Source organism: Hirundo rustica, chromosome Z (genome assembly GCF_015227805.2).
Source record: "Hirundo rustica isolate bHirRus1 chromosome Z, bHirRus1.pri.v3, whole genome shotgun sequence".
NCBI classification, from domain to species: Eukaryota; Metazoa; Chordata; class Aves; order Passeriformes; family Hirundinidae; genus Hirundo; species Hirundo rustica.
Genome location: NC_053488.1, coordinates 79,112,987 through 79,140,170, shown reverse-complemented (window position 1 = coordinate 79,140,170; position 27,184 = coordinate 79,112,987). Strand labels below are relative to the sequence as shown.

Genomic DNA, 27,184 nt, shown 5'->3' with positions numbered 1-27,184 from the left:
GGGTGGGTGGATGGATAGATGGACAGCTAGATCTCAAGATTATAATCTCTCCCTTTTTTGGAGGTACTATTTTGTTGGTACACACATCAGCACTTTGTAGCCAGTGCCCTGATCAGCAGCAATCATGAACTTGCTCTCCTCTTGCTTCACTAAACAACACTCTGGAAGAATCTGGACTGTCTCGGTCCTTTATGGAATGCCATCAGAGCCAGAGCACAGCACTGGGAACTGCCCTCTTTGGGCATGGGTGCTCAGGCAAGTTCTTCTCTTGGACTTGACCAGACCAATGGAGCAAAAGTGGCCGTAATCAGAAATGAAGACCAGGCCCTCCCAGCTCTTGTGACCTCTGAGGACCAGCTGGAATGCCAGGCCATTGATTTCCTGCTCAATTCCCAAACACAACACATACTGACCCACTGGCCTGCCAAACGGGAAGGGCCCTGTTAACTGGAAAGTGACGTGAAAGCCTGACTGGAGGGCTCAGCAAAAGAATACTCCCATCTGAACCGAGTCCCTGCCTCAAATTACAAACTCTCAGGCGGTAATACAGCACCTTAAAGATCTGCCACCTTGCAAACTAAAATTCTAACTGAATCATAGCCAGTGCTGGGAAAGGGCAACGTACCATTAGCAAAAGCTCATTTGCGACTGGGAACAAGAGAAAAAAACCCAACGGTTTCAACCCTTGGCAAATGAAAAACCCACAAAACAACGGGAAAAGGTCATATACGCCAGCACATAAAGAACTGGAAGCGATGAGGGAGTGATGGAAATGAAAGACAGTGATGAGACTCATGCTCCAGGCTGAAGCTCCCTCAGCACCTCCTCTCTGGGCTTGTCCTCCACACCCTTCCCCAGCTCCCTGCTCCTTCTCTGCACACGCTCCAGCCCCTCCATGACTTGCTGCTTTCCCGCTGCCCAGAACGGCACACAGCACTCCAGCTGCGGCCGCAGCGCTGTCCAGCACAGGGGCACGCTCACTGCCCTGCTCCTGCTGCCCCACTATTGCTGACACAGGCCACGATGCCCTTGGCCTTCTCGCCCACCTGGGCACACCCTGCCTCACGCTCAGCTGCTGGTGACCGGCACCCCTGCCTCCTTCTCTCCCAGGCAGCTCCCCACACACACACAGTGGACTGAAAATGCAGCATGCAGAAGTTCAACATCGCCTTGCTGTTCTTAGCTCCACAGGACTACAGGCAACAACTTGCAGCTCCAGCCCCACCCGAGGCTCCAATGCAGTTTACAACGCTGCTGACTTCACTTCAACATGGATCAACAGAAACCTGCTGCTTCTGGGCTTTGCCTCACAAGAAGGTGTCACAACTACGGACACGGTTTCTTTCTCTTGCCACACGTGACAACAATGGCTTCCTACACAACACAATCCTCTCCTTGCAGCTTCTCAAAAGCCAAAACACAGCTGGGCCAAAAGACCCAGAGGAAGCCAAGAACTGCACAAGAAAACTGCAGAAGGCTTCCACAAGCTAAACACAGATTTCCAAAAAGCCAAAACACACAAAGCCTCGGCACCTTCTCAACGGGGCCTTGTGCCCTCGGCCATTGCACTGCAAAAACCAAGAGATGGAGCTTCACTGAGCCAAGCAGCCAGATGCTAACATGGAGGCACCACAGCTTTGCTCCCTGCACGTGACAGATCAACGCCCAGTTTCCAGCTGTCCCTGCCGGCAGGGAATCACGCGCTCCTGGCAGGACTGCAGCTCTCGGCATCCTCAGGCCCCAGCAGCAAGTGCTGCCTGCTCACAAACTCGCACCTCTGCCTTGCACTGAAGACAGCAGCCTCCACAATCTGGCACTTACTCTCATGGATTGCTCAAGCTCTGCTGTGAGCACAACTGGATCCATGCAGTCCTTCATCTCAATTTCTTCCTCTTTGGCCTCTTCTTCAGAAGCAGAGGAAGCCAGGGCAGACACTGATACTGCTTCTGAGCTCTGTGGAAACAGAGAAGCATGAGGCACAGGCCATTACCTACCATTAAGAGCCTCCTTTCCTTTCAAGTCTACAACCACTTCTACTAAGGAGAAATCAAAAACTGTGATAGCAATAGGTTTCTAAGTCTCTCCAACTGAATTCAAATTGGGCCAAGTCAAAAGCTCTGCATACGGCTCTGAATTCGGGATTCCTCCCTGCCTCCTATCAGCAAGCAACGTGCTCTCTGTAAAACTGAGCTTTTACTTCTTTCAAGCACAGAAGTGGAAAAGCAGCAAAGAGCCACCAATGCCCTTGCTCTTGCTGCTGCAGCCATGGAAAAAGTAAAAACTCCCTCAGAATCTCATCCAGTGCTGGAAAAGGGCAGCAAAGGTGCAGAAGTATCTTTGCTTGCTGGGAAACGAGAAAATAGACACGGCTTCTGCACCTAGCAAAGCAACAACCCACATGGCCAAGAAACCAAAAGAGGCAAGTGTCACCTAGCGCACTGTCTAAAGCACTTGCATGCAGTCACAGGCGGTTTGGCAGGGAAACAGACCTTGTGCTCAGCACAGGGGGGCTTGTAGGGATTTCTGGAAGGCTGCCTGAAGGTCCCCCATGAGTCTCCTGTTCTCCAGGCTGAAGCTCCCTCAGCACCGCCTCTCTGGGCTTGTCCTCCACACCCTTCCCCAGCTCCCTGCTCCTTCTCTGCACACGCTCCAGCCCCTCCATGACTTGCTGCTTTCCCGCTGCCCAGAACGGCACACAGCACTCCAGCTGCGGCCGCAGCGCTGTCCAGCACAGGGGCACGCTCACTGCCCTGCTCCTGCTGCCCCACTGTTGCTGACACAGGCCACGATGCCCTTGGCCTTCTCATCCACCTGGGCACACGCTGCCTCACGCTTAGCTGCTGGTGACCGGTACCCCTGCCTCCTTCTCTCCCAGGCAGCTCCCCACACACACACAGTGGACTGAAAATGCAGCATGCAGAAGTTCAACATCTCCTTGCTGTTCTTAGCTCCACAGGACTACAGGCAACAACTTGCAGCTGCAGCCCCACCCGAGGCTCCAATGCAGTTTACAACGCTGCTGACTTCACTTCAACATGGATCAACAGAAATCTGCTGCTTCTGGGCTTTGCCTCACAAGAAGGCGTCACAACTATGGACACTGTTTCTTTCTCTTGCCACACGCGACAACAATGTCTCCCCAACAGCTTCCTGCACAACACAATCCTCTCCTTGCAGCTTCTCAAAAGCCGAAACACAGCTGGGCCAAAAGACCCAGAGGAAGCCAAGAACTGCACAAGAAAACTGCAGAAGGCTTCCACAAGCTAAACACAGATTTCCAAAAAGCCAAAACACACAAACAAAGCCTCGGCACCTCCAGAACGGGGCCCGTGCACCCTTGGCCATTGCACTGCAAAAACCAAAAGATGGAGCTTCACTGAGCCAAGCAGCCAGATGCTAACATGGAGGCACCACAGCTTTGCTCCCTCCATGTGACAGATCAACGCCCAGTTTCCAGCTGTCCCTGCCGGCAGGGAATCACGCGCTCCTGGCAGGACTGCAGCACTCGGCATCCTCAGGCCCCAGCAGCAAGTGCTGCCTGCTCACAAACTCGCACCTCTGCCTTGCACTGAAGACAGCAGCCTCCACAACTGGCACTTACTCTCATGTATTGCTCAAGCTGTTCTCTGAGCACAACTGGATCCATGTAGTCCTTCAGATCAATTTCTTCCTCTTTGGCCTCTTCTTCAGAAGCAAAGGAAGCCAGGACAAAGACTGCTGCTCGTTCTGCGGTCTGTGGAAACAGAGAAGCATGAGGCACAGGCCATCACCAGTCATTTTGAGCCTCCTTTCCTTTCACGTCTACAACCACTTCTACTAAGGAGAAATCAAAAACTGTGATGGCAATGAGATTCTATGTCACTCCATCTAAATTCAAATTGGGCCATTTCTACTGAATTTCATATTGCTCTGATTTCGCTATTCCTCCCTGCGTACCATCAACGGCCCGTGGTCTGTCTGCAGTACTGAGCTTTATGTTCTTCCTTGTTCTTAAATTTTAATAAAGGACCCAGTCATTGTGGTCAGCTTACCTGGTTTTGTATAAAAGAAAGCAACAACTGGAAACAGTGTCCTGAGATTAGCCCAAGGTCCCCAGCGACAAAGCAGGCATGATTGAAAATGAGACAACACACACACTGCTGCTCCTTCGCCCACAAGTACCGCCAGAGGACCCTCTCCCTCCCCGCGGCAGTCCTTTTATAGCCTCCAGCGGGGATCCAAACCATCTCTCTTCTAATTGGCTCCCATCTACCGCTCCTGATTCGTCCGACCCGATGGTGCATTTCTGTCCAATCATTTTGCAGCTCTGTCAAGTGATTGGCTGCCGCTGTGCACCAATCCAGGCCTCCGTAACATCACTCCTCTGGCCAAAGCTCGCTCCTGCTACCTCCTCTCAGCTCGCCACCACTGCACACTCATCACTAAGTGAGAAGCCCAAACTCCAAAGACAAACCCAGCCCGGACGAACCCCATCCAACAACAACCCTCAACTCGCCCATTCAACTTAATTCACCTACGACAAAACGGAATGCAACAAATATCCACCCATGACTCTGCTCTTGCTGCTGCAAACGTGCTAACGGATTTTCTTGCATCCTACCTAACTTCCCTCTGCACTCTACTGCCATTGGCCAAGGCCACAGCTTGCTCCACATTTCTCAAACACCACAAACATCCAAGATTCCTTTCTCACTCACCTCATTATGGGCACGTCTGATTGCACGGATCACGTGACCTGTGGAGGGCAAGGATAATGAACCAGACTCTTTGAGAAAACTGCCTGGGCTGGTGAAACTTACAGAGCAAGCCAGCCCAAACAGAGAGTATTTTCCGTTTCATGACCTCCCTCCGGCAGAAACAGTTCCTTCAGCCAGCCAGCAGGAGAACAAGACAATATTCTCTGCAGTGCCTACACTTCGGCATGTTTAGTCAGTAAGTGAACCCAAACTTGATCAAGAAAATGCAAATTCTTCTTTGACACTCAGTGCTCCTGTTCTACAAACTATATACGAAATACGCTGAAAACAGTTGCCCAGAAAAGCTTCCCCCAAATCCCTGTGAGCTGTGGCAATTCTACTGTGAAACAGCAGAGCAGCAGCTCCCGGGCTCAGGAGAAGACACTCACTGCTTTGGAGTTTGCACTTCATTGCAAAGGAAATCCCCATTTTAGCACTCAGTAAAGGGTCTGTTAGACAGACATATCCTTTCATGAAAAGACTTAGAAAAAAGAAGCATTTTCCAAATTCGGGGAACAACTGCAGAGTTTTTAGAAGGCCTTCTGAGAAGGTCTCTCAGATGACATTTTCAAAGTCGTCCTGCTTGCCCAAGGAAATGGAAGACTCTGCTGCCACAGACTCTCCCGTGGAGGGAAAGGAACCATTGCAGGTTCCCTTGTAAATGCTGCCCCTGTGGCTACAGATAACCCCTTTTTAAATGAATGTGTTAACAGGGGCTTTACCAAACCAGTGGCATCCTAATGGTCTTTCTGTTCAAAATCCACCCAGTCACTAAGAAAAAACAGGAAGACGGACAAAAGCCAGCATAGGTTACACCCAGGGAAAAACTCGACTTACTTGCCAGGTTAGTCAAGTAATAGCCAGAATAGGAAATGCCGTAAACAGTGCAAACTGCAGCAGCGAGTTGCTTCATCATTGCGGCACTGCTGTGCAAGTTTGCAGACTGTGCAGTAACACCAAAGGAAAACAAGGCGCCTGTCAGCGGGCGGCTGCCCACTGACAAACGCCTCAACCAGGAGGACGCTCCTGCACTGAGCGAGCCCGAGAGCTGCTCTGACACTGAGCCCTTCCGTGCGCCAAGGCAACCTTCTGATGTCACCACGACAATGCGGTGACCGTGCCCTGACATCACAAAGCAAATGCTCTGCGTTGGTCTGTGAATTGATGCAAAGCAAGCCAACCCTCCCTACAGCCAACGTAAAAGAGCCCGGGAAGTTCTCTTCTGTCACAAAGAAGCAGAAGCCCCTGTGGTGGGCCAAACCCTGTTGTTCAAGGGATCTGAGAGTCAAAACCAAGAGTGCCCCAAGCACCTACAGCCTGTACGCCTGCTGAGCACTCAGATGGGAGCAAAGCAAAGGAAACCAGAACAAGAAAATGGCCCAAAGCATTGCACAGAGCCATGAGAGAAAGCACGCTTGGCATAACAGCAGAAATAATTCCAAACAAATCTCCCCTTATATTTGCACATTTATTTGGTATGCCCAGGGCTCTTGCATACCTGCATCTCTGCCATTATTCCCATCTGGAAGCAGTCAAAGTGGCAGGGTTTACCTGCCACCAGCAGCCGCTCCAAGCTGGGCATGTGCCTGGCAGTGCTGATTTCCAGAGGCTTCTGTGTCCCAGGTGAAGCCAAGGCAGCAGTGGGTTGAAAGGTGCTGGCGCGGCTGCTGCTCTGCGCCAGAGAGCCCTGGCTGGGCAGGGCACGGCACCCACTGCGCCGCGGGCTCATTCTCCTGCCAGAGCCGGGCACACACAGGAACAAATCCTGATGACTTGCGGGGAAACCAAGGCATTTGTGGAGGCTGCATTGCTCTGCACAACCCCAGGCCACCTGCAGCACAGAGCTTTGGCCCCCCAAAAGGTAAACCAGAGGGAGACAGCTGGAAAAGGTTTCATTTTGACCTTTCTTACGCAAGCAATAGAAATGGCCAAACTGAAAGTTACCAAGCAGGGCCCGATCCCCACTGCCAGCTCAGGCTTGGAAAGGAGGCATTACTCTACTTCAGCATTGGGTGCATGGGGAATCGCTTCCCTAACACGTGAACAGCCAGCGATCTCACCTACTAGTTTGTGTCCATGGAACTCAGTCATATTCAATACTTTGCTGAAACTCACAGGCTAAGCATTCCCTCCAATTATTGGCCATATTTAAATCACTGCTCAGAAGTTATCGAGAGGGGAGTAGAAGCGTCCTGAAGGTCCCTGGTGGTCGTTCTCACAGGTTCAGGAGGACAACCATGCACAAAAGAACCTCATTCCCAACAGGGGTTGCAAAGCAAATTTATTCAATTCGTTGCCCTGCCAATAAGACATACCAACCGCTGGAGTCCCCAAAATCCGCTGAGCAGGAGAAGGAGACAAAGTGTGGTGCCCAGTGGGAGGGGCAGGTAGGCAATGCACTTTCAGGACATCCTCTGGATGTGCATCTCGTCCTTCTCACCCCTCCACGCCAGAACCAGGCCTTATACCTCCTGCTCAGAAGTGGAATTTTCCCAGTCACAGCATCAGCTCACGTGAGATGAGGCCGGCACGTGAGATGAGGCCACGATGGCTCAACGATACCGACTCCCTGCCAACAGTGGCTGCGTTGTGCATTGCTCCTCTTTCAAAGGAGGAGCACTGCCCACTGACGGACTGACCAGTACACTGTTTCTCTTTCAAGGGTCAGATTCCCATCCATTAAACAATACCGTCTTCTTCAGTGTCTTGTCAACCTGCCCCAACATGGATCCAAAATGGCAGGGCCTCGGACACGACTCCGCACCCTGCCACAGTCCTTTGGGGAACAACCCATTCCTCAAATTCTCCTTTGGTGGTCAAGAGCCCCCTCCAGCCCCTTTCTTCCCTTGAATGCACTCTAGCTGCCTTCTCGACAGGACCACTCTCTTTATTTTCCAGGCTAAGATAGACACTTGCGCACATTAATCACTGCAATGGGACAAAGACAGCGTTCAGCACTGTCTGTTCAAGCTAAAGGCATGCACAAGATCAGGCTCTGTTTGTTACACTTGAACATCTTCCCAATGCCTCTCCTTCCTTTTCTGCGAATCAAACGTAAGCGTTTTTCTGGAAGTCCTGCCAGTCTCCTTGCGGACTGAAGCCACATTGCGACTTTCTTTTAGAAATTAATGAAGACAACACAGATTGCCTACTGAAATTATTCTGCTCTCTCCTAAACACTTCCTTACTCCAGCACAACCCTCCGGCACACCCGTGACCCCCTCTCACCCAGCAGCTCAGAGCGGCATTGCGCAGTGCATGCCGTGTGCCAGAGAGAACAAAGCAGGCCGGCCTGGTGCCCCGGAATATTTCTGCAAGACACTCTGCATTTCACACCTTGGCTCTGGCTCGGTGCAGAACTCCGGGATTGCAGGCGCTTCCTCCCAGAGCTGTGTGAAGCACGGGCGCCTGCAGATCTGAGCTGACAAGCTGTCCCTGCCTCACGCTGGCCTCGGTTCTCCTGGCAGAACTGACGTGCCTCAAGGACGCTGCCCTGTGCTCCAGCCTGCGGAGCAGCCCGGCTCCCTCCCCCTGTGCCCAGAGAGCAGCACACACTGCCAACCTCTCCCAGCAGTTACAGGGCAGCCGGCAGAAGAGTGGGAATCCTCAGCCAGGGCTCCAGCCCTCGGCTGCCGTTTGCCTTTCTCTCCTCCTCTGCGGACTCCAGACGGCCCAGGCCAGCAGTCTGTGCTGTGCCCAGCTCGGTCACGCTTCCCCTCGGGAGCAGCCAGCTGCCAGTTTGGCTCTGAGAGCGGAGGGTTTGCCCGGCCCCAGCAAGAGGCACCCAGGCCCGGGCTGCCGCCTCTGGCAGCTGCAAGGGCCTCCTTCCAGCCTGCCTCTGCCCGGGCTCAGGCTGCTCCGAGCTCTGCCAGGGCTCTGTCCCGGGCAAGGCTGGGCCTGCTCTCACCTCACAGTCGCCGACAGCTCTGCACCAGAGGAGACCCTTCAGAACAGCCGCACTGATCTTGCTGCTTTCTCCGCTGAGCAAGACTCTCCGCCAGCCAAAGAGGTAGCACTTGGGGACACAAATCCGAGTGGCAGGAGCCCAAATGCTCTTGAGTCACAGCTGAAGGCCTGCATGTGTGCAGGGTCTTTTGGCTGCCCCACTCCTCCTTTGGTTCTGCCTGCAAATGCCGCTGCCCTTTCTGCCTCAAACAGAAGTAGCACAGCTGGGCAAACTCTGGTCAGTGCGCCATAGTCCAAAGGCAGCGTGGTCTGGAGAGGATGACTGAAGACGAGCGTTCCACACTTTCAAGGCACACCAAGGAAGCCATAAATGTCACTTTGCACCTTCAAGAGACAGCTGAAAACTCAGAAGGAAATGCTGAGCTGATTCACAGGCTGAGAAAGAAAGGACTCTTGCAGATGAGTTAAAGTTTCAGAAACTTGCTTTATTTTCAATCCTGCTCTACAATCCTACTCTACAATTCTACTCTACGATTCTACTCAAAGCATTTGGTTCTCTTCCTTCTTCTTCCTCCCTGCAATGATGCGTGGTGCCAGGATGGATGCTGGCTTGGCTGATGTTACAAATGGATGCTGGCCACAGGAAAAGAGGAAACAAAAGAAAAAACAAAAACAACAAAAAATCAGTGAACCATGACTTTCCAAGCCGAGTGTTTCACAGGCTCAATCAGGGTTCCTCTGGCTCCTGGAAAGATGCAGGAAGAGAACCAACGGGACCACCCGCTCCTCCATCTTCATATGGAGGACCTTTCCACCACGGGCCACAAACCTGGCCCAGAACCCCACTCATCCGTATGTTCTGGTGATTTCAGCTTGATGGGACTTCTGCCTTGCCAGGTCTCTAAAAATGTTGCTTTCTGTCCCTGGGGTTTCTTCCTTTCAGGAAACTCCAATGACTCACGTAGGTCCCTCTCTTTGAAAGACAGGCACTGTGCTGATTTCCAGGGGAACACAGAGCAGCGTCCACCTTTCCATGCCCTGCCCCTCCTGTGCTGGATGGCACCTTCCTTCTCAGCAGGGAGAGCCAACTGGCACTGGGTCCTGCAGTTCCCTCTCTGCCACACCACCTGGCAGTAACCCTGGAGCAGCGCCCGTCTGCTTGACTGTGCCGGGCAGCAGATGGGGCTGGGACAAATCACCCTCAGCTGTCCCTGTTTGTGTGACACAAACCTCTAAGACTGGGGCACGGGGCACAAACCAGGGCCCCTCAGAGGCTCACAGTGAGCCCCCCACAGCCCTTCCTACCCACAGCCGAACCTCTGACTGCTTGGCCGGGACTGGTTTCCTTGGGTTCCTCCACCACCATTTCAGGCCTCTGTACTCCGCATTGCTCTACTTCAAATCTTTTGCCATTAGATGTAACTGAACACCCCACCAAATCACAAAACAGGGTGACAGAAACAGTCAGAGGACAGAGCACCTCTTCTCTGAGGACAGACTGAGAGACCTGGAGATATTCAGCCTGGAGACCAACAGGACCCAGGGAGACTTTATTGCCACTTCCCAAAACTAAGAAGTGGCTTCTGAGGGAGTGCAGGACCCCTATTTTAACAGCTCCAGTTCCAAGAGGATGTGGGCTAATATTTTTAAACACAATTGGGATCCAGTCACAGTAGGTCTAACAGAGAACCTGTGAACTCAGAGCATGGTGCCACACGGGCACAGGTTGCCCCGAGAGCTGCTAGGTGCCCCGGCCCTGGAGCCATTCCAGGTCAGATGGGACAGGGCTCCGAGCAACCTCATCTCTTTCAAGATGTTCCGGCTCGCTGCAGGGCACTTGGACCAGATGAACTTTACAGGTCCCTGCCAGCCCAGCCCAGTCTAGGATCCCTCACTGTTCTCCTATCAACAGCACCAAGAGCGGAGGTGACGAAGAGGGGGGGTCACCCGATGCCTTCGATTTCAATGGAGGAAGAGCCCATCCCTCGGACACTGTTTCACCTGCAGCCCCTCGTCGTTTTACCTGCAGGAGCTCCTTGGCAGACCAGCGCCGCAGACTGTTCGCCTGCAGGCAGCAGCGCAGGAAGTCCCGCAGCCAAGGAGATAGTGGTTCTAGCTGCTGCAGCTTTCGTCTCTCTCCCGTGGCTATCAGGAGTTGATGCTGGAGAAAAAGGAAACGACAGGCTCCACCTACTTCTTCCACATCTCTAACTGCTCTCCCAGATCCCATTGTTAAAGCTCCGCTCTGCAGTGACACTTGCTGCCCTGGCAGACAAGGCACACGTGACTGTCCGGTACCAACAAAAAACAAATCCTGATGCAGCCACAGCTTTTCCAACGCCCAGCGGATCTTGCCTCGCCAGCTGAGTTCATTGACTGACCTAGTTAGTGCGAACCACATCAGCAAAAGCATGTTTCCTTCTCTGACGAGTCACACCAGCTGGACAGGCTTTTTACAAGAGGGCCTTTGCTATTCTAACTAACCCTACTATTTCCAAGGATTTTTACGTGAAAGGCATCTCTGCACTGCTTGTTGGTCCCTCAAGCACAGCTGCCGTAAAACAAAACTCATCGGGCATTTTGTCCTGTTCTAGAAAACAATGGTCGTTGGAAGACAAGAAAGGAAATCCAGCAGGCATTCCTCAGGTAAGGAAACAAACCTTTGGAATCTCATATTCCACCCAGACATGTGAAGAAGCCTGCACAAATGTACTGGGATGAAGATGCCTGTTTGGGCACACAGGAGCCACCTGCAGCTCTGTCTCTCAGCAGTCTGCAAGTTTCAGCCTCATTATGTGGCAACAGGAAAGCTTCTCACGGTCTAATCAGAAGAAGGAGAAGTGCCAACCCGATGATAACCCTCTGCTCATTGGGATACTCGAGTCAATGCATTAATGGTGTGCCCACCACAGAAAGTGCCTGGCAAAAAATCAGGCTCCAGCCTGGTCTCTGTAAAAACGCCCATCGCAATGCTAACAGCTCTGTGCTGGTGCCACTGAAATAGATGGTGACCTAAGAGACCTTGGTTACGATCCTCCTCAATCCAGAGGAAAATGTACAAGCCTAAACCAGCAGACACACGCCCCTCGAGTACAAATAATTACGGCAACATTCTTCCCTTTTCCCACGCCACCAGAGGTCACAAAGGGGGTTTCATCCTCTCCCTCCGCAGCTGAGATCAGCCACTGGACGTGGTGGGGAGCTGGAGTCCTCAATGCCATTGGAACTGTGCAACCCAGGCCTGTCCCTGCTCCTACGGTAAAGGAACAGCACGGGCATCAAGCGCACACCTTGGATCCCAGCCCCAGGCACCTGGCTGCAAGCCCATCAACTTGTTAAAGGACCGACAAACAGCCAAGGGTCCGGCATACAACTGTCACTGCAGGCAGGGAAAAACACATCCTAAACTTATCCAGGCCACACAGACACACGACAGAGCGAGGCACAGATGAATGATTTGCAAGGCTGAAAGTCTGGCAGACCCAGAGGAAATGGGAAAGATGCTACAGTATGGAAAACATTTGGTGTGCTGTAGTTAAAAAAGGAAAAAGCAAGCAGAACTGCTCTGGGATTGCTTTGGTGGTTGATTTTCTTCTTCTTTTGGGTCTTCTTTTGGGTCTTCTTTTTAACTTCTTTCCCTCATTCTTTCTCTTTCTCTTTGCTTTTGCCTTTTCTCTTTTTCCTTTGTCTTTTCATTTGAGTTTTGGTTTTGTTTTTGTTTTTTTTTTTTCTTTCTTACTTTATGTCTAAAATTGAAAGTCGGAAGGTCCAACCTCCATTTCTCAGGGTATTTATCACATGTCTAACCTCTCTCCTAAAAAATTCTTGTCCTTCAAAGACAGAGCTCCAACATGGTTCAAACAGCAAACTGGAAACGTCAGGCATGCCTGAAGGCCAGAACTGCAGGTTTCTGAACTGGTTACCTGCCACTTCGCCTTCTGATGCAGATGCTGATGTGCTGCAGGGACATTTTCAGAAGGGGACCTTGGTGGAAGTGGCGCCAGCAGACGGCAATGGGATTTTGTCCAACAGCACAGAACAGGTGAGAAAGACAGTGGGATCAGTCCGTATTTGCACCTTACCGAGACGGGAGTTTCAATCCAGTAGGGAACTTCTCCTTCCACCATTTCGATGCCCACAATTCCAAAAGACCAGATGTCCGCTTTGGGGCCACATGGTTGACCTTTCACAACTTCAGGCGCCATCCACCCAGGAGTGCCCGTCACTGAGCTCTGTCTACTCTGCTCAGGGGTGAGCGGAACAAAGAGGCCAAAGTCAGCTGTGGAGAAAACAACACACGATGAAAAGCCAGCTCAAATTAGGATACCGAGCAAAAGAATTTCCCACTCTCAGTCTAAGAAAGTGCTGTTGAATCTCCTGGACAGCTATCCGCACGTGGTTTCCCTGGGGCTTAAACCAAGGAAGTGTGGAATCGGCCACTTCCAAAACACCCCAGGTTTTTAAACGCTGCTGGCAGCACTGGCCTTTATTGCCCTGAAGGTTTAGATTGTAGCGCTCTCCCCTCTGGAAGGGACGCACATACACACAGACCACTGCCACTCCTGACTGCTTGTGGTTCCTTGTCACACCTCTGTGCACATTGCAACTGTGCCGTCAGCTTGCAGCAGGCACCCCGGCAATCCCACCAGCACTATTTCTGGGGAGCTGGCCGTCACTCAAAAGCACCTCCCACACCCTAGGTGCTCGGAATGCTGCACCTGACCAAGAATATACTGACCCAGCTTGACAGAGCCGTCGGTTCTGAGAAGGATGTTGCGGCTCTTCACATCTCGGTGGATCACATGGTTTGAGTGAAGAAAATCCAGTCCTTGCAGGCACTGAGTGAGAAAAGAGAAACAGGAGGGCAAAACTTAGTCATGCGATTTGATCACACAAGAAAGGAAACAGCTCTAGAAATTCCCTCTCCAGGGAAATGGGGAAGAATGGCAGAACACAGTGCCATTGAGAGGACGAGCTTGCTGCTCCAACAGTAGCAGAGCAGCACCTCCCTACGGAAAGAGCTTTGGAAAGAGCAACAGCAACCGCTGTTGTAGACTGTCCCTTGCAAACCAGCCAGAAAGACTGCTGCCGCAGGGGATGTGCTCGCTTCATGCAGAGGACAAGCAAGGTCCTCGAAAGAAAATGTCCCTCCCTTTGTTGTCAAGTGGGTCACTTTTGTCTGGGAGGCTGCATGACAAAGGTTTTCTTGCTGGCCTCAGCAGAGACTTGGAAGTATCACATCAGTCACCTTCCAGAAGCAACGAGCATTTTAGCTGCAACACTATCCTTTTTAGCTCAGGGCGGTGAGAAATGAGTCTCCCTCTTTTCTTTGCCGTTCGTTTCAAATCCTGCCTCCACCACCTTTGCTTTTACAGGCAAGGAATGCAGTGCAGACAGGCTTGAGGTAAACATTAAAGGAGACAAGGTGGAGAACAGCAAATACAAGAGAGAGTGAGAATGCAACTGCAGGAGATCAGAGAACAGGAAAGCAGTACAGTGAGTGCAGGGGCCCTGGCAGGCAGCTCACCTGAGATGCTCTTATTTGCCTATAGCATGCCGGCCAGGCAGAAACAAAGCCTGGCACATGCAATCCGTCCACTTCTGAGCCCCATTTTCCCACACCGCCCTGCCCAAGCCCTCAGAGGCACAGATGGGATCGCTGACCTCCCGACTGATGGCTGCCATCTCATCCTCAGACAGGTAGGTCTTGCTGATGACATCACTCAGAGTGCCTCCATCCATGTACTCCATAACCAGCCAGAACTGCTTATCCACCAGGTAGCTGAAGGAAGGAAACAAGGGCATGGAGATAAACAGGCACGGCTACGTTTGTTTCTAGGTCGATTCTTGTTTCCGGGTGCCCTTGAGACGAGGACAGAATAAAAGGAATAGATGCTCCCTCTTGGCTGTGCACTGTTTGCAATCGGTCTCAAGGAGAAAGGCACGGCTGTGAAAAACGGGAAGTTTAGATGGCCAGCAAGTGTAAAATGCTGCTTAGGAACAGCCCAGATAAAAGACACGTCACGTTGCATGCTTCTGGATATAAGCGCCTCCTCTTCCTGGCATGCACAGCCGCAGAAAAGAGGGGACACGATCCAAGGGGAAATCCTTGTTCACTTTATCCGCTCCTAAGAAGAGACTTGCAAAAAATCAAGCCCCAAAAGAGCATGGTGGCAGTGAACTCACAGGCTATTGATTTACTTAGACACGACTGATCCAGGTTTTTGGACAGTCTTCAAACTACATGTGGCCACGGAAGACTCGTGCAGACAAGAGGCACCCTCTTCCCATCCACTGGACGTGAGCAGAGCAATAATAATTAACCAAGAAGTAACACCTCTATTTTCTGCCACTGACCAAAGTGGGTTTTTACCTTGCGTGTTTGCAGCACGTAAACAAACATTCATGGGACAAAAGCACAACAACTCACCTGTCTACACAGTGGACCAGGTTGGGATTCCTACTCATCCTCATGACCATGAGTTCATTGAAGTTTAATCCCTTCTTCCTCGGTCCTTGGAGATTTATTTTCCTCATGGCCACCTAAAATGACATTGAAGAGCAGTAAGTGCAGATGGTGGTGGCACGAGACCGCAATGCACGTGGGGCGAGTGATTTTGGAAGGACACCCACAAACCTCTGAGGACACCCTTTCTGCGCTGTCTGGGATTCAGACGTAATCCACCCGTTAGTACTCTAGGGATACAGCCTGAGCTATGGGCAGGGCTTAGGGCTTCTAGGGATGTCTTGCAGATCTCTCTCTACGTGCAGCTCCCAAGGGCAGCACTGCAGGTGGCGAAGGAACCACCAGTAACATTCAGATGTGTTTGCTGGCAGCCAGAAGGGAGAATTCAGGACTCTGAAGCCGTAGCCCCAACCAGCACTGAGACCACAGAATCAAAGAATCACAGAATGTGTAGGTTGGAAGAGACCTTCAAGATCATTGAGTCCAACCCACGCCCTAACACCTCAACTAGATCATGGCATCGAGTGCCACAGCCAGTCTTTCTGTAAACACCTCTAGGGATGCTGACTCCACCACCTCCCCAGGCAGACTATTCCAGTACCTTAGCAATCTTTCCATGACCAACTTTCTCCTAGTATCCAACCTATTATTTCCCTTGACGCAGCCTGAGACTCCTTCCTCTCGTTCTGTCACTTGCTGCCTAGGGAAAGAGACCAACCCCCAGCTGTCTACAAGCACCCTTCAGCAAGTTGTAGAGAGGGATAAAGTCACCTCTGAGTCTCCTTTTCTCCAGGCTAAACAACCCCAGCTCCCCCAGTCGTACTTCATATGGCTTGTTTGCCAAGTCCTTCGGCAGCCTTGTTGCCCTCCTCTGGGCGTGCTCAAGCATCTCAACGTCCCTCCGGAACTGAGGGGCTCAGAACTGGACACAATACTCAAAGGTGAGGCCTGACCGGTGCCGAGTACAGGGGAAGAATGACCTCCCTGCTCCTGCTGGCCACACCATTCCTGATCCAGGCCAGGATGCCACTGGCCCTCTTGGCCACCTGGGCACACTGCTGGCTCATGTCCTGCCACTGGCACCAGCACCCCCTGGTCCCTTCCCTCTTGGGCACTATCCAGCCACACCTTCCCCAGCCCATAACGCTTCAGGGGGTTACTGCGGCCAAAGTGCAGCACTCGGCACTTGGACTTACTCAACTTCAACTTGTTAGACTCTGCCCATCCATCCAGCCGGTGCAGATCTCTCTGCAGAGCCATCCTACCTTCCAAGAGATCGACACACGCTCCCAGCTTAGTGTCATCCGCAAATTTACTAATCAGAGATTCGATACCCTCATCCATGTCATCAGTAAAGTTATTGAACAGAACTGTGCCCAGCACAGACCCCTGAGGGACACCACTGGTGACTGGCTGCCAGCTGGATGCAGCACCGTTCACCGCCACTCTCTGGGCCCGGCCATCCAGCCAGTTCCCAACCCAGCAAAGAGAGCTCCCGTCCGAGCCACGGGGCTGCCAGCTTATCCTGGAGTGTGCTGTGGGAGACAGTGTCAAAAGCCTTGCTGAAGTCCAAAGAGACAACATCCACAGCCCTGAAGTAACATCGGAGGTGGCGGGCGGCCTCGGGTCGGGCCTCGCTGCCCTTTGGGCGGCCGGGCCGGGCCTGGCCGGGGCTCTGAGGGCCGCTGCCCGCACGGGGACGGCCTGGGCCGGCTGAGCCCCTTTCCCTCGCTTGCGGGCAGAGGAGAGGGGCAGCTGCAGCTGGGCAGTGAGGGGCCATGTGCTCAGACCACGGCAGAAAGGGCCAAAACATGGCCCGGCTTAATCGCCGCAGGCAGCGGAGAAAGCAAGCCTGCCGCTCCATAACAACTTTGATCTAGACTGCCTTAGATGAGACTGAGGGGTGGAAAAAAGGACTTTTATTAGCTTCCTCCATTAGCACAGCCTTGCGTTTTTTCTTCAGCCCTGCAGCCTGGTGCCTGCACGTGGCTTTTGCAGGCTTGAGCAAACTTAACCCTTTCTTAGCAACACAGAACTTTTAAAGCACAATTCTTCTTCGAGAGAAAGAAGAAAGAAAACAGAAGGTACATAGAACAGACACCGCATGAAGTCAGTTAGATGAGAAGTGAAAGAACTAATAATATTAGAATGGGATTGAAAAGGTGGACATTTTAAACCGGACTTTTCTAAAGTAAATTATCAAGAAATGAACTGTTCCTTGCAGCATCTTAGTATTATTTAGGTAGAATGCTATTCTAATCAAAATTAAGGACTAGTGTAATAGAGATTTATTTGGGAACTTTGAAACCCCCGCTCCTGAGTCAAAAAGGAGGTCTCAGCCTTTTGAGACAAAGATGATTTTAGATAAGAAGACGTATTAGTAAATAATACCCCAGATACACTGAGAAGGTCTGCAGATAGAACATCATAGTCTGCGAAAACTCTGGGCAGCAGCAGATGTGTGTGTGACATTAAAAAGACTGGATTCTTTTGTCTTGTAGCAAACAACTTCATAAAAGATCTTAGAAGGACTCTTCTCCTAAAATAATGTGTAGTTATGTCTTAGTAGAGAAACTGACTGAAAATCCTAAGTTGTGTCTTTCTGTGTTGTTCAATAAGAAAGTTAGTAGTTTGTAAGAGGAAATATGTGGTCTTTGAAGTTTCATTCTGTTTGAGTTTTTTTTCCAACTTTCTTTTTTTCTATTCTTTGTGTGTGTGTTAATCTATTTTTTGTTCATTTTTAAGCCTGCTTTGTTTATTTTTCTCCTAATCTCTCCCTCCCACAAAAAAAAAAAAAAAAAAAAAAAAAAAAAAAAAAAAAAAAAAAAAAAAAGACCAAACCCTAAAACCCCTACATTAATTAGTGTTTCTGCCTGGTTTTATTAAATTAAAACCATTACACACAGTTCCAGTGAAATTGAAGACGCCAGCTCCCCACCATGTCCAGTGGCTGATCTCAGCTGCGGAGGGACAGGATGAAACCCCCTTTGTGACCTCTGGTGGCGTGGGAAAAGGAAAGAATGTTGCCGTAATTATTTGTACTCAAGGGACATGTGTCTGCTGGTTTAGGCTTGTACATTTTCCTCTGGATTGAGGAGGATTGTAACCAAGTCTCTTAGGTCACCATCTATTTCAGTGGCACCAGTACAGAGCTGTTAGCATTGAGATGGGCGTTTTTACAGAGACCAGGCTGGAGCCTGATTTTTTGCCAGGCACTTTCTGTGGTGGGCACACCATTAATGCATTGACTCGAGTATCCCAATGAGCAGAGGGTTATCATCGGGTTGGCACTTCTCCTTCTTCTGATTAGACCGTGAGAAGCTTTCCTGTTGCCACATAATGAGGCTGAAACTTGCAGACTGCTGAGAGACAGAGCTGCAGGTGGCTCCTGTGTGCCCAAACAGGCATCTTCATCCCAGTACATTTGAGCAGGCTTCTTCACACGTCTGGGTGGAATATGAGATTCCAAAGGTTTGTTTCCTTACCTGAGGAATGCCTGCTGGATTTCCTTTCTTGTCTTCCAATGACCATTGTTTTCTAGAACAGGACAAAATGCCCGATGAGTTCTGTTTTACGGCAGCTGTGCTGAGGGACCAACAAGCAGTGCAGAGATGCCTTTCACGTAAAAATCCTTGGAAATAGTAGGGTTAGTTAGAATAGCAAAGGCGTTTTTCAAAGCCCGGGGCAGTCTGATCTCTTGGGACCCCGAGAGCACCAAGCTGGAACGGTGGAAACTCCGGGGCTGGTGGCTGGATCGGTGGGGGTCCCCAGCAGGCAAGGGGGGAATGTCCCGGCAAAGTGAGCGGTGCTGAAGAAGCTGCAACGGCTGGACAGGGCTGGCCCAGCTCCAGCAGGGCAGGTGAAGGGGTCTCTGAATTCCTGGGCACACGAGCAGATGATGGATGGTCGTAGAACTCCCAGGACCCGACTTTCCGTTGACAGTGGACTCCTCCCGCAGCAAACAGCAGCCTGACTGTCCTCTCCAATGCGGAGAGCAGGAAGAGCCTGCTCCGCTCCTCTGGCCCTGTCCTTTTCCCTCCCCTAAACTTATGTGATCTTCCCCCTCTCTCAGCCACGTCTTTTGTGTTAGTCAAGTACCCTCTAAGTACCAGCACTTTGTTTCCTAGTAACTTATGGGGAAAAATTCTTTAAGACAAAAAGGAACAAACCTAACCCCCAACACTCTGTTCTCATCACAAATGACTTGATGGTAGACCAAATATTAGTCAAAGAATAGTATTTTATTATTTTTAAAGAACAGAAAATGTGTAGGAAAACCTCCTACGGATGCATAATTTTTCTTAACAAAAGCTTAGACATATTCAAAATTATCTTAACCTTCCCAGCCCAGCCTTGGGAGATTTTAGAATTGTTATGATCTGGCTACCTTCTTCAGAGTTCATAATAAAGGAAGTAAAGAATCCAAACAGAACACAACAAAATGTCCCATGAGGAATGGTTGACTTCACCTTCTTCCTTCCTGGTAACAATGCTGTCACCTCAGCAGCCGTGACATCTTGGCAGTGAGTCTGAAAGGTGACAGCTCTCCGGCCCACACGGTGCTTCTGGCAGAGCCAGCTGCTGCCTACTCAAGGCTCAGGTAGGCACCTGAGCTGCCCTGTTGCACAGCCAAAGCCATCTCGATGGTGCAGTGCAGGCCAGAGATGCTGCTCAGCTGGAAGCTGCAGGACTTGCTGGAGGGCAGCGCCGTGAGCTGGCAGTGGTGCGAGTGGGGCAGAAGCAGCCAAGCCAATGCCACCAGCCTCTGGACCCAGCAGGTGACTTTCTCTATGTCCAAGCACGAGCCCGTGCAGAGGGTGTCCAGCAGGTACCAGTCCTGATCTGTGGTCAGCTGGCTACCAGAAGGGTGGAGGAAACACGTCTGCCCCAGCAGCTGCTCCCCAGAGCACAGACACTCCAGCGCCACACGGATGCGCCTGGCTGGCGGCTGCTTTGTGCTCTCCAGGCTGAAGGAGTGGCCGGGGGGGGTGGCCGCTGTCCTAGGGTAACTTTATGATGCCTGTATCCCCAATCATCTGTTCTGTTTGTGCTGAATATTGAGTCCTGTGCCTTTAAGACTGGTTCTAAGAGCAAGGAGAAGCGCGGAGTTTGTTTTGAGAAAACTGCCTGACTCCTCCACATTCTGCTGCGGACAGCGTGTTCGGCAGAGGCTTGGAGAGACTGCAGGACAGAGATCTTTTTTTTTGCTTTTAGTTAGTTTCAGCTAGCTAGGGCAGAGAAGTTCCCTGGACTGTTTTTTTTCCTTTTTCTTGGAACTGTTTAAACCTGCTCTGGACTGAAAACCCAGGGGAGCACTGGGGGCTGCACCTGCGGCCCACCGGGGCCTGGACCTCGGCATTTTCCAGCAGCGCCGGAGAGACTGGGACTGAGGAGAGGCACTGAGAGAGAGCCAAACTACACCCACGGCAAGGACTTTCTCAATTTGCCATCTCACTTCAGAAGGAGAGGTTTTATTGTTTCACACTATTCATTCTTTATACTTGTATGCACTTCATTTGTTTAGTAAAATAGTTTTTTCCACTTTTCTCCAAAGAGGGTTTTGGGTTTTTCTCCGGACCGGTTGGAGGGAGGGGCCACGTGGGTTTGCTTCCTTGGAGGGATCCTATACAGGGGTTTTCTCCCAAATTTGTCCCAAACCAGGACATATTTTCTACTGGCGCCCACTGCGGGGCACAAGAGAGTGGAAAAAACTTGTATTGATTATTATTAACTGCATTTTTTGGTTGTCCTTTGGGTGGGGATTAAACAGTCAGTGGCCATGTTGCTTCTTGAATTCCTAATGTCTCTTAGAATGGAGTCTTTTCTGCATTTCTGTTCCCTAGGCTTTTTTGAGGTTCTAATACCTTTCTGGTCCCTAGGTTTGTTTTCTTACCCAGAAATAGCTCCAATATTGTCCCTAACATACAGCTTTTACACTAGGGATGCACAAATTAGAATAGTTATTTTGCTGGGTTCGGTGATTATGGTTTACAAGAAGCTTATAAAGATACTGGAGTTTGTTCTGGGTATGTTCGGTTTATGGTTTTTTCGCCCTACCCTGCGTCCTAGTTCCAGCAGCATGTTTTGGGGATTTATCAACAATTGCACCCAGTTTGTTAGAGGAGGAGTAGGGGATGAGGCTCTTCAGCCTCTTCTTTCCTTCTTCTCTTTTGAGTCAGTTACATCACTTTTGGAGAAGGTTCAGCATCTCCTGAATGTTAAAGACACCACCTTCCTGGTATTTCACCTGGTGACTTTCCTCTATATGGTTTATAGCTTTTCTAGAATGAGTCACACACTGCTAAACACTGTAGGGCAGCAGATAGAGGCAAGGGAGCAGGGAGATAAATCAGTCACTCAGGCTGCAGCTAAACCAGACAGTGAGGCTAAGACACCGGCAGTTGCTGCAGTAAAGAAGGGAAAGAAGCACACGGACAAAACCGATCGACCAGTAGACGATGATTCAGGTGAAGGATCCTCAATGCCTCCTGACACCCAGTCAGGAGTCAAACCACCTGACACACAATCAGAAGCTGAAGCAACTGATGATACACAGTCAGAAGCCGAACCAACTGATACAAAATCGGAAGCCAAATCAACTGGCACAAGATCGGGAGTCCAACCAACTAGCACACGATCAGGAGCCCAACCAGCTGCTACAACATCAGGAGCCCAACCAACTGCTGCAAGAGCAGGAGCCCGACCAACTGCTGCAAGAGCAGGAGATACTATTGAGTCCTTTTCCCTGAAGGACCTTCGTGGCCTAAGAAAGGATTATACTCGACGACCTGATGAATCTATAATTAGTTGGTTAGTCCGTCTTTGGGATGCTGCAGGCGAGGCTACAATACTGGATGGCACTGAAGCGAGACATCTGGGATCCCTGTCACATGATCCAGTTATTGACCAAGAAATGATGAGGGAGGCTAGTCCTTGCAGTCTCTGGGAACGGGTCCTGGGAAGTGTGGCACAAAGATATCTCTGTGCCGACGATCTCTATATGCAGCAAACCCAGTGGAAAACCATTGAACAAGGGATCCAGCGCTTGAGGGAAATGGCAGTGGCGGAGATTGTCTTCTCAGATGACATAAACACTAGGAACCCCGACTTGGTACCATGTACACCTGTGATGTGGCGAAAACTTGTACGACTTGGGCCACAAGAATACTCCTCTGCTTTAGCAATAATGAAGCGGGATGAGACAGAGGAGACCGTGCTTGATATGGCGAAGAAACTACGAACATATGCAGATGCTGTGCATGGTCCAACACATGCAAGAATTGCAGCTCTGGAAACACAGGTGCGGGGATTAGCAGACAAGATAGAGGAGAATCACAAAGAACTCAAGCAGGACATTCTCCAGATCTCTGCAGTACAAGTTAGGGGCTCTGGCACCACACGCAAACGTTCCCTAGATAGAGAGGGAAAAGGCATCCCACGGGCTAAGCTGTGGGTCCTCCTGCGTGAATGTGGAGAAAACATGAAAAGATGGGATGGAGAATCTACTGATGCTATGACACAACGGCTGCATGAATTGTTGGATGGCAAGACTATGAGAGGAAGTTCCAGCAAGAAGGAAGCAGCTCCGGTTACCCAGGGAAATAAGGATAATCAGGCTTAGAGGGGCCCTGCCTCTAGCCAGGTAGAGGCTAGGGAAAACCGTGTTTTTTGGACTGTGTGGATTCGTTGGCCTGGCACATCAGAACCACAAAAATACGAGGCCTTAGTTGACACTGGTGCACAGTGCACATTACTTCCATCAAGACATGTGGGGGAAGAATCTGTTTCCATTGCTGGGGTGACAGGGGGTTCACAAGATTTTACTTTGGTGGAGGCTGATGTGAGCCTGACTGGAAATGAGTGGAAGAGACACCCTATTGTGACTGGCCCAGAAGCTCCATGCATTTTGGGCATAGACTTCCTCCGAAATGGGTATTTCAAAGACCCAAAGGGATTTAGGTGGGCATTTGGGATAGCAGCTGTAGAGACAGAGGGTGTTAAGCAGTTGAATACTTTGCCTGGACTATCAGAGAACCCATCTGCTGTAGGTCTTCTGAAGGTGGAAGAGCAACAAGTGCCAATTGCCACTTCAATAGTGCATCGCCGACAGTACAGAACAACTCGAGATGCTGTGATCCCCATCCACAAGATGATTCGGGAGCTGGAGAGCCAAGGGGTGGTCAGCAAAACCCACTCACCCTTCAACAGCCCCATCTGGCCTGTGCGCAAGCCTGACGGAGAATGGAGATTGACTGTGGACTACCGTGCCTTGAACGAAGTGACTCCACCATTGAGCGCTGCTGTGCCGGACATGCTGGAACTCCAGTACGAGCTGGAGTCCAAGGCAGCGAAGTGGTATGCCACAATTGACATTGCTAATGCCTTTTTCTCCATTCCTCTGGCTGCAGAATGCAGGCCTCAGTTTGCTTTCACCTGGAGGGGCGTGCAGTACACCTGGAACCGACTGCCCCAGGGGTGGAAACACAGCCCCACCATCTGCCATGGACTGATCCAGGCTGCACTGGAAAAGGGTGAGGCTCCGGAACATCTACAGTACATCGATGATATCATTGTGTGGGGAAACACGGCAATGGAAGTGTTTGAGAAAGGAGAGAAGATCATCCAGATTCTCCTGAAGGCTGGCTTTGCTATCAAGAAGAGCAAAGTTAAGGGACCTGCTCGAGAGATCCAGTTTCTGGGAGTAAAGTGGCACGATGGAAGGCGTCAGATTCCCACTGAAGTCATCAACAAGATCACAGCAATGTGTCCACCAACTAACAAAAAGGAAACACAAGCTTTCCTAGGCGCCATAGGTTTCTGGAGGATGCACATTCCTGAGTATAGCCAGATTGTGAGCCCTCTCTACCTGGTCACCCGCAAGAAGAATGATTTCTACTGGGGCCCTGAACAGCAACAAGCTTTTGCCCAGATCAAGCAGGAGATCGCTCATGCAGTGGCCCTTGGCCCAGTCAGGACGGGACCAGAGGTGAAGAACGTGCTCTACTCAGCAGCCAGGAACAATGGCCTGTCCTGGAGCCTTTGGCAGAAGGTGCCTGGGGAGACTCGAGGCCGACCACTGGGATTCTGGAGCCGAAGCTACAGAGGGTCTGAAGCCAACTACACTCCAACAGAGAAGGAAATCTTGGCTGCCTATGAAGGAGTTCAAGCTGCCTCAGAAGTAGTAGGGACTGAAACACAACTCCTGCTGGCACCTCGACTACCAGTGCTGGGATGGATGTTCAAAGCAGAAGTTCCCTCTACCCACCATGCCACCAATGCCACATGGAGCAAATGGATTGCCCTCATCACTCAGCGCGCCCGCATTGGAAACCCAAATCGCCCTGGGATTTTGGAGATAATTACAAACTGGCCGGAAGGTGAAAACTTTGGTCTCATGGATGAAGAGGAACAGGAACAAGTGACACGCGCTGAAGAAGCTCCACCATACAACCAACTGCCAGCAGAAGAAACACGCTATGCTCTTTTCACTGACGGTTCCTGCCGTGTCGTAGGGATGAACCGGAAGTGGAAAGCAGCTGTATGGAGCCCCACACGACAGGTTGCACAAGCCACTGAAGGAGAAGGTGGGTCAAGCCAACTCGCTGAGCTCAAAGCTGTTCAACTGGCCCTGGACATTGCTGAAAGAGAGAAATGGCCAAAGCTCTACCTCTACACTGATTCGTGGATGGTAGCCAATGCTCTGTGGGGATGGCTGGAGAAGTGGAAAAAGGCCAACTGGCAGCGTAGGGGAAAGCCAATCTGGGCTGCAGATGAGTGGAAGGACATTGCCACTCGGGTAGAGAAGCTACCTGTCAAAGTCCGTCATGTAGATGCCCATGTCCCCAAGAGTCGGGCTAACGAGGAGCACCGAAACAACGAGCAGGTCGATCAAGCTGCTAAGATAGAGGTGTCAAAGATAGACTTAGACTGGCAACACAAGGGAGAGTTGTTCCTAGCTCAATGGGCCCATGATGCCTCAGGCCATCAGGGCAGAGATGCCACCTATAAGTGGGCCCGAGACTGAGGGGTGGATCTAACCATGGACAGTATTTCTCAGGTTATCCATGACTGTGAGACGTGTGCTGCCATCAAGCAGGCCAAGCGGGTGAAGCCCCTGTGGTATGGCGGGCGATGGTCCAAGTATAAGTATGGGGAGGCCTGGCAGATTGACTACATCACCCTTCCCCAAACCCGCCAAGGCAAGCGCTATGTGCTGACCATGGTGGAAGCCACCACTGGATGGCTGGAGACCTACCCTGTGCCCCACGCTACGGCCCGTAACACCATTCTAGGCCTTGAAAAACAAGTTCTTTGGAGGCATGGTACCCCGGAGAGAATTGAGTCAGACAATGGAACTCATTTCAAGAACAGCCTCATCAACAACTGGGCTAGGGAACATGGCATTGAGTGGGTGTACCATATCCCCTATCATGCACCAGCTTCAGGGAAAATAGAAAGATATAATGGACTGCTAAAAACCACCCTGAAAGCACTGGGTGGGGGATCATTCAAAAACTGGGAGCAGCATCTAGCAAAGGCCACCTGGTTAGTTAACACCCGAGGTTCCACCAACAGAGCAGGCCCTGCCCAGTCTGAGTCCCTACATACAGTAGATGGAGAGAAAGTCCCAGTAGTACATGTAAGAGGTTTGTTAGGGAAGACAGTTTGGATCAATTCTGCTTCAAGTACAGAGGATCCCATCCGTGGGATTGTCTTTGCTCAGGGACCAGGCTGCACATGGTGGGTAATGCAGAAAGATGGAACCACACGATGTGTACCCCAGGGAGATTTGATTGTTGGGTAAGAACCGTGTGTAATTATCACTGTGTGCTGAATGGTACTGCCACTGTATGTAGCTGTATATTGCATATTGTTTTTATATAGATGTATGTGTGTGTAGAGCTGGAATATATATTAGTTTTAGTAAATTGACGATATGGGGATACAAGGGGTGGAATGTCCTAGGGTAACTTTATGATGCCTGTATCCCCAATCATCTGTTCTGTTTGTGCTGAATATTGAGTCCTGTGCCTTTAAGACTGGTTCTAAGAGCAAGGAGAAGCGCGGAGTTTGTTTTGAGAAAACTGCCTGACTCCTCCACATTCTGCTGCGGACAGCGTGTTCGGCAGAGGCTTGGAGAGACTGCAGGACAGAGATCTTTTTTTTTGCTTTTAGTTAGTTTCAGCTAGCTAGGGCAGAGAAGTTCCCTGGACTGTTTTTTTTTCCTTTTTCTTGGAACTGTTTAAACCTGCTCTGGACTGAAAACCCAGGGGAGCACTGGGGGCTGCACCTGCGGCCCACCGGGGCCTGGACCTCGGCATTTTCCAGCAGCGCCGGAGAGACTGGGACTGAGGAGAGGCACTGAGAGAGAGCCAAACTACACCCACGGCAAGGACTTTCTCAATTTGCCATCTCACTTCAGAAGGAGAGGTTTTATTGTTTCACACTATTCATTCTTTATACTTGTATGCACTTCATTTGTTTAGTAAAATAGTTTTTTCCACTTTTCTCCAAAGAGGGTTTTGGGTTTTTCTCCGGACCGGTTGGAGGGAGGGGCCACGTGGGTTTGCTTCCTTGGAGGGATCCTATACAGGGGTTTTCTCCCAAATTTGTCCCAAACCAGGACAGCCGCAGGACGACCAGCGGGCGGTAGGTGCTGCTCTCCTGGATGCTGCAGGGTTCAGGACTGGTGTCCGTCCCAGCGGCTGGGTGCAACTCAGGCATGAAGCTCCTCCAGGAGAGCACTCGGCAGACACTGAGGAGCTCATCCACCAGCTCCTTCAGCAGCTTCATGCTGGGCAGACCCTGCTGCAGAATCACAGAACAGCTGGGCTTGGGAGTGACCTTTAAAGGCTGTCCAGTCTGACCCTGCAGCAATGAGCAGGGACATTCTCAACTAGATCAGGCTGCTCACAGCCCGCTCCAGCCTTGTCCTGGATGTGCCCATTGGTGATGGGGCGTGCACAGCCAAAGTGTTGCCACCACTGTCTGCACCCTTGAGCTCACTGACCTACTCCTCCCTGCTGACCTTCTCCTCACTGCTGAACTCTCTGCTGCCACCCTTCTTCTGGCTGCT

General features: G+C 50.9%; 1 protein-coding gene across 1 annotated transcript; it reads right to left on the bottom strand.

Annotated features, from left to right (window-relative positions):
- Positions 1–977: 977 nt before the first annotated feature.
- LOC120765841 (serine/threonine-protein kinase PAK 1-like) lies at positions 978–15,181 on the bottom strand. The gene is made up of 8 exons (XM_040091034.1): positions 15,073–15,181; positions 14,307–14,424; positions 13,381–13,480; positions 12,725–12,921; positions 10,666–10,803; positions 3,602–3,733; positions 1,822–1,953; positions 978–1,046 (listed from the first exon to the last, which is right to left on the bottom strand). Exons 1-8 carry the CDS (start codon positions 15,177–15,179, stop codon positions 978–980), a joined length of 993 nt encoding a protein of 330 aa, XP_039946968.1. The 5' UTR covers positions 15,180–15,181.
- Positions 15,182–27,184: the final 12,003 nt, after the last annotated feature.

Bases quoted from the DNA above. Each gene is read 5' to 3' on its own strand.
- LOC120765841 (XM_040091034.1), bottom strand. From the start codon at position 15,179: ATGAGGAAAATAAATCTCCAAGGACCGAGGAAGAAGGGATTAAACTTC. The intron at 3,734-10,665 runs GTAAAACGACGA...CTGTTTCCACAG, and splicing joins CTGCCAAGGAGCTCCTGCAG to ACCGCAGAACGAGCAGCAGT. The intron at 1,047-1,821 runs GTAAGTGCCAGA...GGGTGTGCCCAG, and splicing joins AGCTTGAGCAATCCATGAGA to GTGGGCGAGAAGGCCAAGGG.